General features: G+C 40.8%; 2 protein-coding genes across 13 annotated transcripts in view; one reads left to right on the top strand and one right to left on the bottom strand.

Annotated features, from left to right (window-relative positions):
- The window catches only part of LOC121571396 (ubiquitin-associated protein 2-like), a 64,087-nt gene extending 56,506 nt beyond the window's left edge, over window positions 1-7,581 (bottom strand). For 11 of the 12 annotated variants that reach the window (XM_045221893.1, XM_045221896.1, XM_045221901.1 and 8 more), the window contains exons 1-2: window positions 7,378-7,569; window positions 1,026-1,157 (exon numbers count right to left, since the gene is read on the bottom strand). In XM_045221893.1, coding sequence (XP_045077828.1) covers window positions 1,026-1,115 — 90 coding nt within the window. In that variant the 5' untranslated portion in view covers window positions 1,116-1,157; window positions 7,378-7,569. Of the gene's footprint in view, window positions 1-1,025; window positions 1,158-7,377 lie in introns of all 12 variants that reach the window. The other variant, XM_045221894.1, reaches the window with a different exon arrangement.
- A 4,859-nt stretch (window positions 7,582-12,440) lies between these two features.
- Window positions 12,441-14,652, top strand: LOC121572469 (protein C1orf43 homolog). The gene is made up of 3 exons (XM_041884540.1): window positions 12,441-12,596; window positions 14,220-14,278; window positions 14,445-14,652. Exons 1-3 carry the CDS (start codon window positions 12,441-12,443, stop codon window positions 14,650-14,652), a joined length of 423 nt encoding a protein of 140 aa, XP_041740474.1.
- The last annotated feature ends 328 nt before the right edge of the window (window positions 14,653-14,980 follow it).

Below are 14,980 nucleotides of genomic sequence, written 5' to 3'. Positions count from 1 at the left end.
TGTAGCTCAGCTGGTAGAGCACGGCGCTTGTAACGCCAAGGTAGTGGGTTCGATCCCCGGGACCACCCATACACAAAAATGTATGCACGCATGACTGTAAGTCGCTTTGGATAAAAGCGTCTGCTAAATGGCATATTATATTATATTATAGTTCTTGGGACCCCCAGGGCTGCATGTTTTGTTATTTGCCTTAACACTACATAGCTGATTCAAATGATGAAAGCTTGATGATTATTTGAATCAGCTGTGTAATGCTAGGGCAAAAATCTAAACGTGCACCCCTTAGTGTCCTGTGGACCGAGTTTGGGAAACCCTGCCTTAGAGTGATGGACTGTGCCCTCCCCATGGCCTCCACAATGGATTAGTCCACTGAGACAGGCGCGAATCAGACAGGTGTCTTGTGCACCATGGAAAAAATTTAAATAAATTGCGACTGCTTGACTAAAGAAATCTCAGTTGACCAACAGCCTGTCGACAAATCGACTTAATTAGATCATCCTTACTATTTACATTGTTTTGTTCACAAGGTTGGTTGTTTTTCAATGTTAGTTTGAGTCTGCTGCTTCAACTGATAGCGAAGAGATGCTGTCTACTACTAGTCAGATCCAAAATCTCACACAGACACTTGACAACTTGAGTGGCCCCATTACCACAGTAACCTCCTGCCTTTAAAGTGTCAGCTGAAAAATGTTCTGATATTTTAGTTTAGACTCTGGTTACAAAATGTAAATAAATTGAGCAATATATCACAATACTTCCAACTAATACATTTTTTGTTTTAGAAACATTAAGCATGGTCTTTTTTTGGGTGCTAATTATAACGAAAAAATATTTTGGCTGGTAAAACAAAATTTAAAATATCAGAGTGGCTGGTAGATTTTTCCATCTACTTGCCACAGTGGCTGGTGGACCAAACACTTAATTTTAGGCCCTGGAACCAAAGAATCAGCTGTTGGGTCAGTGTGTGGGGTAACTAAGTGCATGACATCCAGTGTGGGCAGAAGGGTTGAGCGCAGGGTACCAACCTGAGGTCTCTGCTTGTGCTGTGTCTGGCCTGTCTGCGTCTGCTGCTCCCAGCTGCCGCAGGCTCGGTTTCCGCCCACCGACGTCATCATTTACAGTATATACAAATAACAGTATTTACAAAGGAATAATACCTGAGAAAGGTGGGAGAGGGGTTCTGTGTCAAATTCTCATTACCTTTTTTAAAATGTATTTTCCTTTACTTTCCAACCCCACCACCCCTCCCCCAATTGGGGTAAACTAGTGAACAACAACGCTTAGGCCTCTACTTCCAGCTTATACATACATTTTACAGACAGAGTCAATTTTACAATAATTATATTTAGTTTGTTTTTACTCCTGAACTTCCTCAACCTCTCCAATCATTTTCATGATGTCCATCCGGTTTGCCTCTACATGCCATATCCCCTAAACTGCTCTTTCACAAAAGTTCTCAACCTATATACTTATTATGGACACAGTATGTTTTACATTAGTTATTTTGTTATTAGTCCCAACCTTCAGCTCAATTCAACTCCTCCCATCTATCTCTTAACACCATCCATATTGGAATTCTACATGCCATATATTTCTCAACTGTACTGTGATGTTGAAAATAAACATTTTTGCTAAAAGTATTATATTATTGATCGATTGACTGACTTTTCAGATCACCCAGTAGTGCTATCTGCAGGGTTAGCTCCAGGTAAATATTGCAATCCTTCAGCCATTCCTGGACCTACAAATGGACAGTACCAAAACAAATGATCTAATGATTCTGTCTCTTCGCAGCAAGATCTGCAGAGATGGGAAGATTGTGTCCCCCATATGGATAACATTATATTGGTTGAATTTTGTATAATAATTTTAATGGAAATTCTAAGTTTTTAATCTGGCGTCGTTTTGCGTATCAGTTCATAAACCATTTGCCATGGAATCGGTACGTCAAAAATCTCTTCCCAACTATTTTGCAATCTATATGAGACAGCTGTCAATCCTTTGGTCCTTAAATGAAACTGGTATACTTTTTTATTTATCAATTAGTATATTTGAGTTTAACCACAATATTTGTTGCATTATTTGTTCTGGAGTTTCTGGAGGATTAAATTGAAACTGCAGCCAACTATCTATGGCTTGTTTTAGAAATAGTGATATTTGGGAGATGATTTCCTTTTCAAATAAATGAAAGAGAGTGGTTGTAATCTGAATAAAGGGTAAAAGGCCATTCTTGAACATGGGGTGAGACAATCTTACTAATTTGCTAGAGAACCAGTTCGGATTTAAGTATAACTTTTGTATGACTGAAGCTTTTAGTGATAGGTCTAATGCTTTAATATTTAATAATTTCTGTCCTCCAAATTTATATTCATTATATAAATAGGCCCGTTTAATTCTGTCTGGCGTGCTGTTCCAAATAAAATTGAATATTCTTTCTCATAATAAAAAATAAATAAATGTTCGCTAGGCGTAGGCAAGACCATAAGCAAATAGGTAAAATGGGATAATACTAACGTGTTAATAAGGGTGATTTTTCCACAAATAGACAAGTATTTACCTTTCCATGGTAGCAAGATCTTATCTTTTTTTGCTAACTTTCTAATAAAATGTGTTGGAGTGAGATCATTTATTTAGGGATATGTTTTCCGAGTATATCCACATCACCATCAGACCATTTTATATGTAAACTACACTAATGTAAAAAAAAATATTTTTTTGTGATCCAATACGTAATATAGTACATTTATCATAATTTGGTTGTAATCCAGAGAGGTTAGAAAATCTATCTACATCCTCTATGAGGCTGTGGAGGGATTCAAGTTGTGGATTTAAAAGAAAACATGAATCATCAGCGTACAATGACACCTTTGTTTTTAAGCCCTGGATTTCTAATGCCTTTATATTATTGTTGGATCAGATTTAAATAGCTAACATTTCAATGGCCATAATAAATAGATATGCCGATAGTGGACAACCTTGTTTTACTCCTGTTGACAGTTTAAAATTTTGTGAGAAATAGCCATTATTTACTATTTTACACCTAGGGTTACTATACATGATTTTAACCCATTTTAGAAGAGATTCTCCAAAATTGAAATGCTCCAGGCATTTAGATATAAACTCCAGTCGTACTTTATCAAAAGCCTTTTCAGAGTCAGCTATGAATAGCAGGCCTGGTTTCCCTGATTTTCATAGTGTTCTATTGTTTCCAGTACATGCCTTATATTATCTCCAATGTATCGTCCATGTAAAAAACCTGTCTGATTAGAATGAATAATGTCCGACAGCACCTTTTTAATTCTATGCACTATACATTTCGCATCACGATACTGAAGTGTAAGGGGCCTCCATTTTTTTTTTTTATGGACTGGATCTTTATATTTCCCAATTGTATCCAGTTTCAGTAATAATGAAATCAGACCTTCTTGAGTGTCTGATAATCTACCATTTACATAGGAGTGGTTAAAACATGCTAATAACGGTCCTCTGAGTATATCAAAAAAGGTTTGGTATACCTCAACTGGTTTGCCATCCAACCCTGGAGTTTCCCTGACTTAAAGTCTTTAATTGCATCCAGAAGTTCCTCCTCTGTAATTTCACCTTCACATGAGTCTTTCTGTATGGCTGTAAAGTTGACATTATCAATAGAAAATAAATCCATACAATTAGCTTCAGTTACAGGAGATGGAGGCGACTGAAACGAAAACATTTGTTTAAAGTACTTTGCTTCATCCTTTAAAATATAATTTGGTGAATCATGGTTGACTCCATCATTTGTAATCAGTTTCAGTAAATTATTTTTGGTACCATTTCTATGTTGAAGATTTTAAAAAGCATTTGGTGCATTTTCCCCCATATTCAATAGCAATTGTTAATGCGCATATTTTACATGATGGTTGGGGAGCAAATATAACCAGTACCCCCCAAAAACACGTTGTTTAACCCGAGAACTGGGAATAGTGCATAGATAATAATTTGGTAAAGGTCCTGGGCCCGGTTTCCCAAAAGCTTCTTCAGTTCATCGTTAGAACGTTCTTAGGAGCATCGTTAAATATCTGAGCAGTTTCCCAAAACAATCATTATTAACACTGCACTTGAAAAAAACGCCTGCCTCAGACCTCTCGTAGAACAGCTAAGTGCATCGTTAGATGCATTTTTGCCCTCCTGCAGCAATAATTTTGTACCTTCATTTTAACAGGAAAGACCGAGACCTAGGACTCTTTTACAAATGCACACTGTATACACACACTACAACCAACATACATACAGTGCATTCGGAAAGTATTCAGACCCCTTCCCTTTTTCCACTTTGTTACGTTACAGCCTTATTCTGAAATTGATTAAATTATTATTTAATCATCAATCTACACACAATACTCCATAATGACAAAGCGAAAACAGATTCACTCATTTTGAGTAAACTTCCGAAAGGGAATGAAGGGAAGTGAATGATCGTTAGACGACACACCCCCTTCAACATGCATACTGCAAACAGACCATACTCATCTTGTCTCCTCTTATTATCTTTGGTTGACGCGAAAAAACAAACATGGCGGCACGCACAAACTACCCATCGTCGGATTACTTTAGATTTCTAGAAAGTGTTCTACTCAATTATTTTGATCAATGGTAAGCTCACCCGTGATGTGATGAATAGTAATTGCTATTAGCTAATTCATAGTGTTTTCTGTCAGCCGAGAGTTATCTAAATATGACCGCTTGTGTTACGTCAATCTTTCCTCAGTTAAAGCTAGGACATTTTCCGGTTTTGATTATTGTGTTATGCTGCCACTACTTCTGTGAATGTCTGAACATTGCATCCAAAAATAAACAGGTCACATTCAGGACATGAGTATGTAAGGACTGTTTGTGTGAAATGTTTGTGAAAAAAAGTGTGGCCAGCTCAAATGCTGACTGTTGCGTCAATCGAAACTGGACGTTCTAATCACACCGGTTTGAGCAGACGCTGCAGGGACCACTGTAGAATGATCACACCCGCCACCCGAGTGGCGCAGCGGTCTAAGGGTTCGATCCCAGGCTGTGTCGCAGCCGGCCACGACCGGGAGACCCATGAGGCGGCCCACAATTGGCCCAGCATCGTCCGGGTTAGGGGAGGGTTTGGCCGGCCGGGATGTCCTTGTCCCATCACACTCTAGCGACTCCTTGTGGCGGGCCGGGCGCAAGGACGCTGCCTTCGGTCACCAGTTGTATGGCGTTTCCTCCGACACATTGGTGTGGCTGGCTTCCGGGCTAAGTGGGCAGTGTGTCAAGAAGCAGTGTGGCTTGGCAGGGTCGTGTTTCGGAGGACGCATGGCTCTCAACCGTCGCCTCTCCCGAGTCCATACAGGAGTTGCAGCGATGGGACAAGACTAACTACCAATTGGATATCAAAATATAGATCACACCCGTTTGTTGGTACGTGTCAAAAGGTTAAGTCGTGATGTGATGGGAATCGATAGTTACATACAGGTATTATTTTAGACGATATATCGTATTGGCAACATCGCAATATGAATTTTGCTCCAGTAGTTTTCCTTCGTAGCTTGTTCTCCATCTTTTTAAATAAGGAGCCACTGTGTTTTCAGCACTTCAAAACTCGTTTTCTCATGGCTCTCTTGTCCCTCTGCAGAAGACATACGGTGAGCAATACGTTTGGAACATCTAAAATTGCCATAAATATATAATCATAATACATATCGTATTGCCACCGAAGTATCGTGAAGACCCTGGCAATCGAGAGAAATAGTAATGGCGTCTTTTTGTAGGCACTAAGTCCTATGTGGAAATGAATGCCGTTTTTGTAGAGGTTTTGGATAAACACCAAAAATATGTATGTGGTAAACACAAGCTTAGGAGACCTTATACATTTTGTTCTATGAGAGTCTTCATCCTCTAACGTCCTTTTTTTGTGAATTTTGAAGCATTTAAGTAATTTTAAAAAGCACATAAAGGCTTCATAATTCATGAAAGGTCATGTTAACAGACTGATATTATCTCATAGAACAAACTGTATAAGATCTCCTAAACTTGTTAGCCTCAGACCATATTTTCTGCATTTATCCTAAAACCCCATTCTTTCCCCATAAATAACGGCTGAACAAAAGTGTTTTTAGGTATGATGTAGTTTGTCGATTAAAACGTCATAAAAGTATGTTAAAAATGACCAACCAAACATGCCCAGAATGTTTACAAAATGATTGATTTTTATAATTGTCGGGTTATGAGTAGAGTATGCAATTTATCATAGGAGTAATGAGAGTACCCTACGGTGGTACCTTACTCAGGGCGTGTAAAAAAATAAATAAATAAAATGTTACCTTAAGCACCACCTCGCCTTGTGTATCTATTTTAAATTAGAGTTTTTGTAGAAATAGGCGGGGTTTATGACTTTGTGGCTGTGGTAACGACCTATTCAAAGAGATGTTAGCTAGCCTAACGTTACCTAATTTTAAACAATTTGGTTCTTGCTAGCTAATTGGCCAACTAAAGTTATATAGCTAGCTAGTTAACTTTACTTGGGAGATAAGTTAGCTTTAGTATATGCAAATAGGGTCCGATTAAATTTGAGTTCGCTAGCTACTTTAGCTAATTGAGATCTAGCAAATTACATTTATTTGGCACACATTTGCTGGGAGGCTAGCTAACAAGATACTGTAGCTACTATGGTAGCTTGTTAGCGGAGGCTAGCTAACAAGATACTGTAACTACTATGGTAACTTGTTAGCCAACTAACTTAACATATATTTTAATGGAGTCTACTAGTGAACGATGCAACACACATCGCTCTGGATTTGACATTCACAACATGGTTTTATTTAGCTAACGTTAGCTAGCGATTCGTTAGTCTCTCCAGCTTGTTAGCTAACGTTACATAAACTCCATTAGTATTATTTCACTAAAACCCATTAGTTAGCTAACGTCCGGTCTTTAAATAAATATAATTTGCTTCGTAAACATAACATTATTGACTAACTGTTAGTTTGCTAAGATGTTATGTCATTTTTAGGTTACATCCATCCAGCCTGGTCGAACTTGTCGATGAGATTCCGTTCTTCTCAACCTCATGGCGAAGAGAAGACTGACTAACAGCCATCGCAGTTAGCTAGATTTTGTCTCTCAACCATTCAAATCATCACAGTTACCCTAATTGGAAAACATGGTTATTCGTACCGCCTATTAGTGAGCCCACAAACGCATAGGCTGCACATTAACGTGGTAACTAACTCACAAATCACATTACAAGTTGCACTATGCAGCATCAACCAACGCGCCGCCGTTGGGAAAGCTACCGATGGGTGTTTGTATGAACACGACACCGAGGCTCTATGTAGGCCCGTAGGCCCAAAATAAGGAAAATAAATAACATGCGATACTGACCAGAAACCCAGATGAATGTCTTATATTCTGCTATACAACCGACCACGCGGTCTCTCTGTCGACCTCCTTGTCGGATTTCGACGAAATGAAACCTCACAACCCTAGAATAATGCACTTATATGAGGAATTATGCCGAACCGACTCGCGCAGACAATAAGCGAGAGACTCGGAATTTACCTGTGTCTTTTCCACTTTGACGCCACAGATAGCTCCGTCACGTGGTTTACAAACTTGACCCTCGACACGTGATCACCCATCTATAAAAACGGGAATAAAATGTATATCAAATAAATAAACAAACTTTTAAATATTTATAGTGATTTCCTATCCTAGATTGTCCGATTTGTCTGAGTGACTGGGTGTTAAGCAGGGCCACTATAAGGTGCACTGATGAGTGTGCCAGGTAACCTCAAAAAATTAATTATTGTCATTTTAGTCGCCCTGAATGCTATTATGACTGTAATAATATTCTGCCATTTAGCAGACGCTTTTATCCAAAGCGACTTACAGTCATGCGGGCATATTTTTATTTATTTTTGTGAATGGGTGGTCCCGGAGATCGAACCCACTATGTTGGCGTTACAAGCGCCGTGCTCTACCAGTTGAGCTACAGAGGACCACAGATTGCAATTATCTTGTAAACCTATTGCATTGAAAGGGACCACTGTCCAATTCACAATATGTGATGAGTTGACGTTACATGTGTTTATGCTTCGAACACACCGACTCTGTCATTGCGTTTTGGTACACCAGAAGTACATTCATTTACATTTGTACATTTTAGTCATTTAGCAGACGCTCTTATCCAGAGCGATTTACAGTTAGTGAGTGCATACATTTTTTCATACATTCAATTCCAATAGAACGCTGTGTTTGCCTTGCAGCGTTGTGTTGCAGAGGCAGTTGCAGTGCGTTATGTGTGGTGCATACCGCAGTTGCCAACTCCTCATTAAGGAAAGTAGCTATTGGCTGTCCTAAAAGTCGCTAGTGTGAGAGATTTATTATGTTTATAATTGATGGGATGACTAACTTAGAAAGAATGCATTCTTGACTGGGCTAATGTAGGTTGTGACACCTGGCAAGCTGTGATTGATGTGAAGAGCTGTTTTAGGGGGTAAAGGGAGATAGGGATTTGTGTCTCCAGATGCTGGAATATACTGGTTCTTTGTGATCTGTGAACCTTCCTTGGACGTAGGAATGGTGGCTAAGGGAGCTGGCTCTTCTCACTATGACAGGTTGTTATGATATGGACATATGCCTGGTAACAGAGATGCATCAACGGATTGACTGAGTAAGTCTAAACCACGCTCAAGTCTCTACTCTAATTGGTCAGCAGAGAGGTGGGAAACTCCCTCTGTCAGAATATTTGAGCAAGAACCCAGAACAATGGGTTAGTTCTCTGGGGTGCCCTGCGAGGTATCTCAGAGAGCCCGTATATACGAAACATCATATTTACCATTGAAGGTTTTTGCATTAATTAAAATAACTAGTATATCTTAGAAGTCGTGTTGACCTCTTTTGTTCCTAATACCAGATTTGAATTGACGCGACTTTGACACTAGAAGTCGCTAAATGACGTCATCACCTAATTTGCATAATTGGGCATGTGCATGTAAGTCATGGGATAGACAAAAAGTGAGTAAAAAGCTGCACGAGGACTGGGCCGCCTGTGAGTGCTTTGGGACAGGGCAGCACCCGCTGCTCGCTGAGAAGAGTAAGAACGATAGGTGCTTTCACGTCAGAGTCTCCAATAACACCAGAAAAAGTTGCTAGATTTGTCGCTAGTCGCTAGAGGGGTCTGAATACTCTGTAAATATAGCGACAAAGTCGCTAAGTTGGCAACACTGTGCATACGTTGGATTTATCGAACGTATGCATCAAATTGTATGCGTAGACTTGGCAGAAAGTATCAAAATGTGAATGTAGAATTTTGGTTGCACACATATCCAGTTAAAAAGATTGTGGGATAACATAAATACCAACAGTTTGACTGCAGAATTTCTTTACATATTATTTATTCGATGACATCTACAAATTAATTGTGAGAGCATATAATATATCCTGGCTCCAACCATCTGGAGCAGATGATCGAACTGGCTTCGGTCCAGACGGTTGGAGCCAGGATCGCCCGGATGGATACCAACTACCGGGAGTCCATCAGTCCAGTTGAACGTCTGGCGATTTGTCTCTGGCTAAAGCCTTTGATACCGTAATTGATTGATATTAGATATATTTTATGTGCAACCTAGCTAGCTAAAAAAAAGGGCTCTCTAGTTAATAGCCCCTATGTGACATCAGATGTACTTTTACAGAATGTTCATTAGGACTATAACTTTTCCCAAAATTGGTTTAAAACCCTTTTTTAATGATGCAATGTTACCAAATGAAAATACATTTGGGGTGCCTTCTGCAGGACCCCTTGTTGTTCAAGACAGTTACAGTCATTCATTACATTATTATTGGAATCATGTACACTCTTAGAAAAAAGGGTTCCAAAAGTGTCCTTCTGCTTTCCCCATTAGGATAACCCTTTTTGGTTCCAGGTAGAAGCCTTTTTGGCTCCAGGTAGAACCCTTTTTGGTCTGGTTGGCGAATACATGCCTGTCCCCAAGGAGGCAGACTGGAGGGCCATCGCTGCCGAGTTCCTGGAGAGGTGGAATTTCCCCAACTGTCTTGGTAATCCAGGCTCCACCGTGCTCAGGTTCGCAATTCCACAACTACAAGGGTACATATTCAGTTGTACTCTTGGCTGTTGTAGATGCCATCTACTGTTTCCGTATCATTGATGTTGGTGCTTACGGCAAGGGAAGTGATGGCGACGCCCTCCGGGACTCTGCCTTCGGCCAGGCACTTCAGGATGGCACCCTGGAGATTCCACCACCTGCATCACTCCCTGGGGCTGAAGACCTGGGACCCATTCCCCACGTGTTCGTCGGCGACGAGGCCTTCACTTTGAGACCCAACCTCATGAGGCCCTACGCTGGACGCCAGCTGCCATTGCCAAAGCCTGTAAGGATCTTCAACAAACGACAGTCCAGGGCAAGGTTAGTTGTTGAATGCACCTTTGGGATTCTGGCAGCCCGGTGGAGAATGTATCGGAGAATGCTTGGTCTCAGCCCCGCAAATGTCGATGCCTGCATGAAGGCCAATTGTTCTCCACAACTACCTGCAGAGGGCATTCCAGGAGCCGCTCCGGAAGGAGATGGGCACGCCAAATGGTCACCTACCTGATGACCAAGACACCAACAACACCCCAAGACAGGCACTCCAGGTGAGGGAGAAGCTGACATCAGGTGAGCAGGAGCTCTAATTAAGGTTATACGACATGATAACAATGGGAAAAGGTAACTTTGGGTCCATACAAATTGTACAGTTTACACCGATCTTCACTGGTCTGACAAAATGCAGGTGGAAAAAAAACTAATTAGGAAGAGAATGTGTTTTGACTTTCATCTTGTCTTAGATCTGCAAAGGTGTAGGGAAGGAAGAAGTCTACATTAGATATCAATAAACAAATGAAACAACTGACTATGAAAACATTATAATTTAATAAGTACTCAAGTACAGGAAAGAACATGACAGGTATGTGTGTTGTAAAAATGTTACAAAAAATAAAACAACTATTGAAAGAGGAGTGTGTGTGTGCATGTATGTGCATGTAAAATACATTATGTGTAGCCTATAATCTGTAAGAGAACAAGAGCATGTATTTTTGGCACAACTGCAGACAGATACAGGAACTACTCATAAAGCCTAGACGTAGTAGGGGAACTTCAGTCATGGCCATAAAGAGAGAGAGGGCAGGGCACTAGAGATCTGAGGTACAGAGAGGAGTGGAGGAGAGGTGTGTGTGTGTGTGTGTCTCTGTGTCTTAAAAAAAAGAAAATAATGTGTAGCCATAATAAAGCTAAACAAACAAATGGCCCCTGGACGTCATGGACCAGTTAATGGAACATAACTTCACTAAAAGTTTCAACACCCTGGTTTTCAAGTGGTTTTAAATAAAATAAATATATTCACCTTTAGTCTTGTAAGAGACCAACAAGAGCGTCTGTGAATTCTCTGGTGTGTGAGTTTCAATTATGTCAATTCAGAAATCTATGTAACACTAATAATGAATGCTATCCTAGAAACAAATAAATGAATGAATTGACTGAATTTAAACAGAACTGACGTGTGTGAAAGGAGAGGTACAGTGAGGGAGGTCAAAACAACAACCAGACAACTCCTCTCCTCTTCCTGTCCTTCCTGTGAGCTGGTCGGCTAAATTGACTCCATCTCTGGAAGGGAAGAGAAAAACAACACATACAAGCATTACATAATATAACACCATAAAAGGTGAGATTTATGTTAACTAAATAATGCTTGTATAGTGTAGTTAGTGGCATAAATATTGGAACAGTGTGGTAAAGTTGGTAATTCTTGCTGTTTACTCATGGAATTTGTATTTCAGATCAAAAGATGAATATGACAGGCAAATATTTAGACATCAAGCTGTTGTTTTATGATATTTTCTAACCCAGAAACAACAGCTATACATTTGCCTCCTTTGATCTGAAATACCAATTAGCCTACATGAGTATACTGTAAAAATGACCTACTTTACTTCACTGTCGCAATACTTATGACACTACCTGTGTTGTGGATGACAAAAAACTTACCATTGAACTCGGCTTCGAAAAGCAGCTGATGAATTTTAACCTTGACTGCCGCTTTTCTTTGCTGAGGCTGCCTCTTCAGGGTTGACACCAGGCTCATAGCAAAGAGGGTCTCTTCATCCTCTTTCCTGTGAGCATCAGGTTGGGCTGCATCCCTCTCGACGGCTTGGAGGAGCCTTTGCTGAAATTAGTTGAGTGGATCTGGGGGCTGGTACATTTACATTTTTTGTCATTTAGCAGACACTCTTATCTTGTTCCTCTTTGTTTCTGTCCCTGTTTCTCTCCTTGTTTGTCTCCACGGCCACATCCTGTTCAACGAAGTCCTCAGTGGTCACTTCCGTGAGGGTCATAATAATCTCAGGTGGTCCTAGATCCAGAGGTGCTTCCTCCATTTCATCATCTTCCATGGCTGCACCGGTGGTGGTCATACTTGTGGATGATATAGACGTTGTAGAGGGTCTCGCTGCACCGGTGGAGACGGTGGTCACACTTGTAGATGACATAGAGGGTCTTGATGCACCGGTGGCGCCCACAATTGTGGATGACGTAGAGGGTCTGGCTGTAAAATTGCCACTCGTTGCCCTAGGCACAATAAATGGATCCAGAAAAGAAAGAATGTGGCAGATGTGCCAAGGCCGCTGGCCTGAAGCTGCTGACCCAGACCTCTTCTTCTCTTTCTCTGCCCTTCTCTCCTTCTGATACCTGTCCCTGAGTCCTCTCCACTTCCTCCTACAGTCTTCTGATAGCTATCATGGACATGTCACCTACTTGACACACACACACGGTTATCTGACCAAATTATCAGGGGTAGTATCTAGCATCATTTCTATTACTATTTATCTGACATACACACTCACACTCTCTCACATACACACTCACACTCTTTCAAGCATGATTATTTGGCCAAGTTATCAGGGGTAGTAGATAGCATCATTTATCACACACACACACCTCATTGGCTAGGTTAGCAAGCTAGCTAGCTAGCTAACTAGCCACATCTAGCAAAAGCTCACTACTAAACTGACCTGGAAATCCTACTATCATAGACACTTGTCTCCAAGCAGCATTTTTTGTGTTTATGTCCCTGTAGCTGTCAGCAGTTGTGTCAAAAAGACACGGTTTTGAGGATACTGCGAAAATGATTCTCTCCTCCATGTGTCCAACCGCATGCAACTGTCTGCAACACGTGTGTAGATACCTGCATTCAGTATAGTTGCGTAGCTGCGCAAAATGTTATGCAGCATTGATGCAATGACGCAGTCGGTGTGTTCGAAGCGGTAATGCTGTGAATGTTGTGCAAGGTGCTGAAGATGCTGATTTTGATATGCATTCATGAGCGAGGTGATGCGCCTATTCTCAAATGTTTATGACTGATCCTTAGTTTGGCCTAGTTGCTTATGATGGAATGTGTATGCTCTTGTATCATGGCCCCTTTGAAACTTTATGATATTATCAAATAATATTTGCTTGCCTCGACCGTCACTAAACACATACAGTAGCTACCACTTGCAACCAATGTTCCCTCTAAGCTTCGCGCGTGCGCAGGCGTGCCGTAGCCACGAAACTGCCTCGTAGCTCCCCCGGGACTGCCACGCAGAACGCAGAAGAAATATCAGCCCATGAAGAGAAGCAGGAGATTTAACTTCACTCAAATTTCTAGAGTTTTCCCTCTTAGTTAACACTATCAACGTTTCCCTTTACTGTGGAAATTGTGATCGAATCAACGCAATATTAGCCACTTTCAATGCAACATACTGAAACAAAACTAACTTTGCAAGAGATTTTGTTGTAGGCAGAACGCATCGGAGTAGGATTCTATTGCGTAGGCCTATATGGAAATAGACTATTGCCATATATGGATCTGTGCCGTTTACTTTGAACTGGACTGTGTTTATAGCTGTGGTCGTGAGTAGATGTGCTTGTTTTGAGATCAAAGCAAGAGCTGCATGTAGCCATGTGTGGACATTTTGTTCTTATCCTTTGCTAGTTAGTGAGTTATTAGCCCAGTTATGGATAATTTGTAGTCAGCAATAGGGGAGTGATTGCTCACTACAAGAAAGAGCACAAAACGTGTACATTTCTAGACATCTTTGAAAAGCAAGTCAGGTAAAGAGCTTTTTTTTGTCTTAAAGAGGCAGTGTTGTTGACAGTGTTTGTCAGTGGAAGTGACTCTTTGTGTTTTAGGTATTTGGGGAAGCGAAATATATGAAATACCAGGATGCTCTGAATGAACTGGCGGATGTGTAAGTATTATTACAAAAATGAATGTGTTTGCTCAACAAATAAATATATCAGTAGGAAGAGATGTCTTTGGTCCTCAACTCCTCATCATGTCACAGAAATCTTCACTCTCACTTTATCATGCCATTTAATTTGAGTTTGACACTACCCTCTCTCTTCTCCCTTCAGTGTGAAAGCCTACCCCAGCTCCACTAGTCTGGACCAACATCACCAGTCAGTAGCCAAGGACCTGACGGGCTCCTCAGCCCACAGCACCCCCTCCACCATACTGGTCACCTACCTGCCCTCCACCAGCCAACAGAGCAAGAGGCCAAAGCACTTCCTGGAGCTCAAGAGCTTCAAGGACAACTACAACACACTGGAGAGCCCCATGTGAGAGGTGACTGTTGGGCAGTGTTGGGGTCAGTTCCGTTTCAATTCCTTGTTTAATCCATAGGAATTGTATTCGATAGCAATAGATTGGAAGTGTGATGGAATTGACCCCCAGTTTTGCTATGGGGATTACCAAAAACATAGTAACAGAACAAGCATGTAGTGTATATACCCTAAAGCTTGTGGAAGTTCGCATTGCATGTACGTTTTACTTTATTTCCACTGGACATAAAGAGCATTGTCCCATAAGACCAATCATGTGACTGGAGTCATATCGTTATATCAGGCTCTTTATCCCAGGAATTAAATGGAGTCAATGGTACTTCAATGTA

Source organism: Coregonus clupeaformis, chromosome 8, assembly GCF_020615455.1.
Source record: "Coregonus clupeaformis isolate EN_2021a chromosome 8, ASM2061545v1, whole genome shotgun sequence".
Lineage (NCBI taxonomy): Eukaryota > Metazoa > Chordata > Actinopteri > Salmoniformes > Salmonidae > Coregonus > Coregonus clupeaformis.
This window is presented reverse-complemented; position numbering and strand designations above follow the sequence as displayed.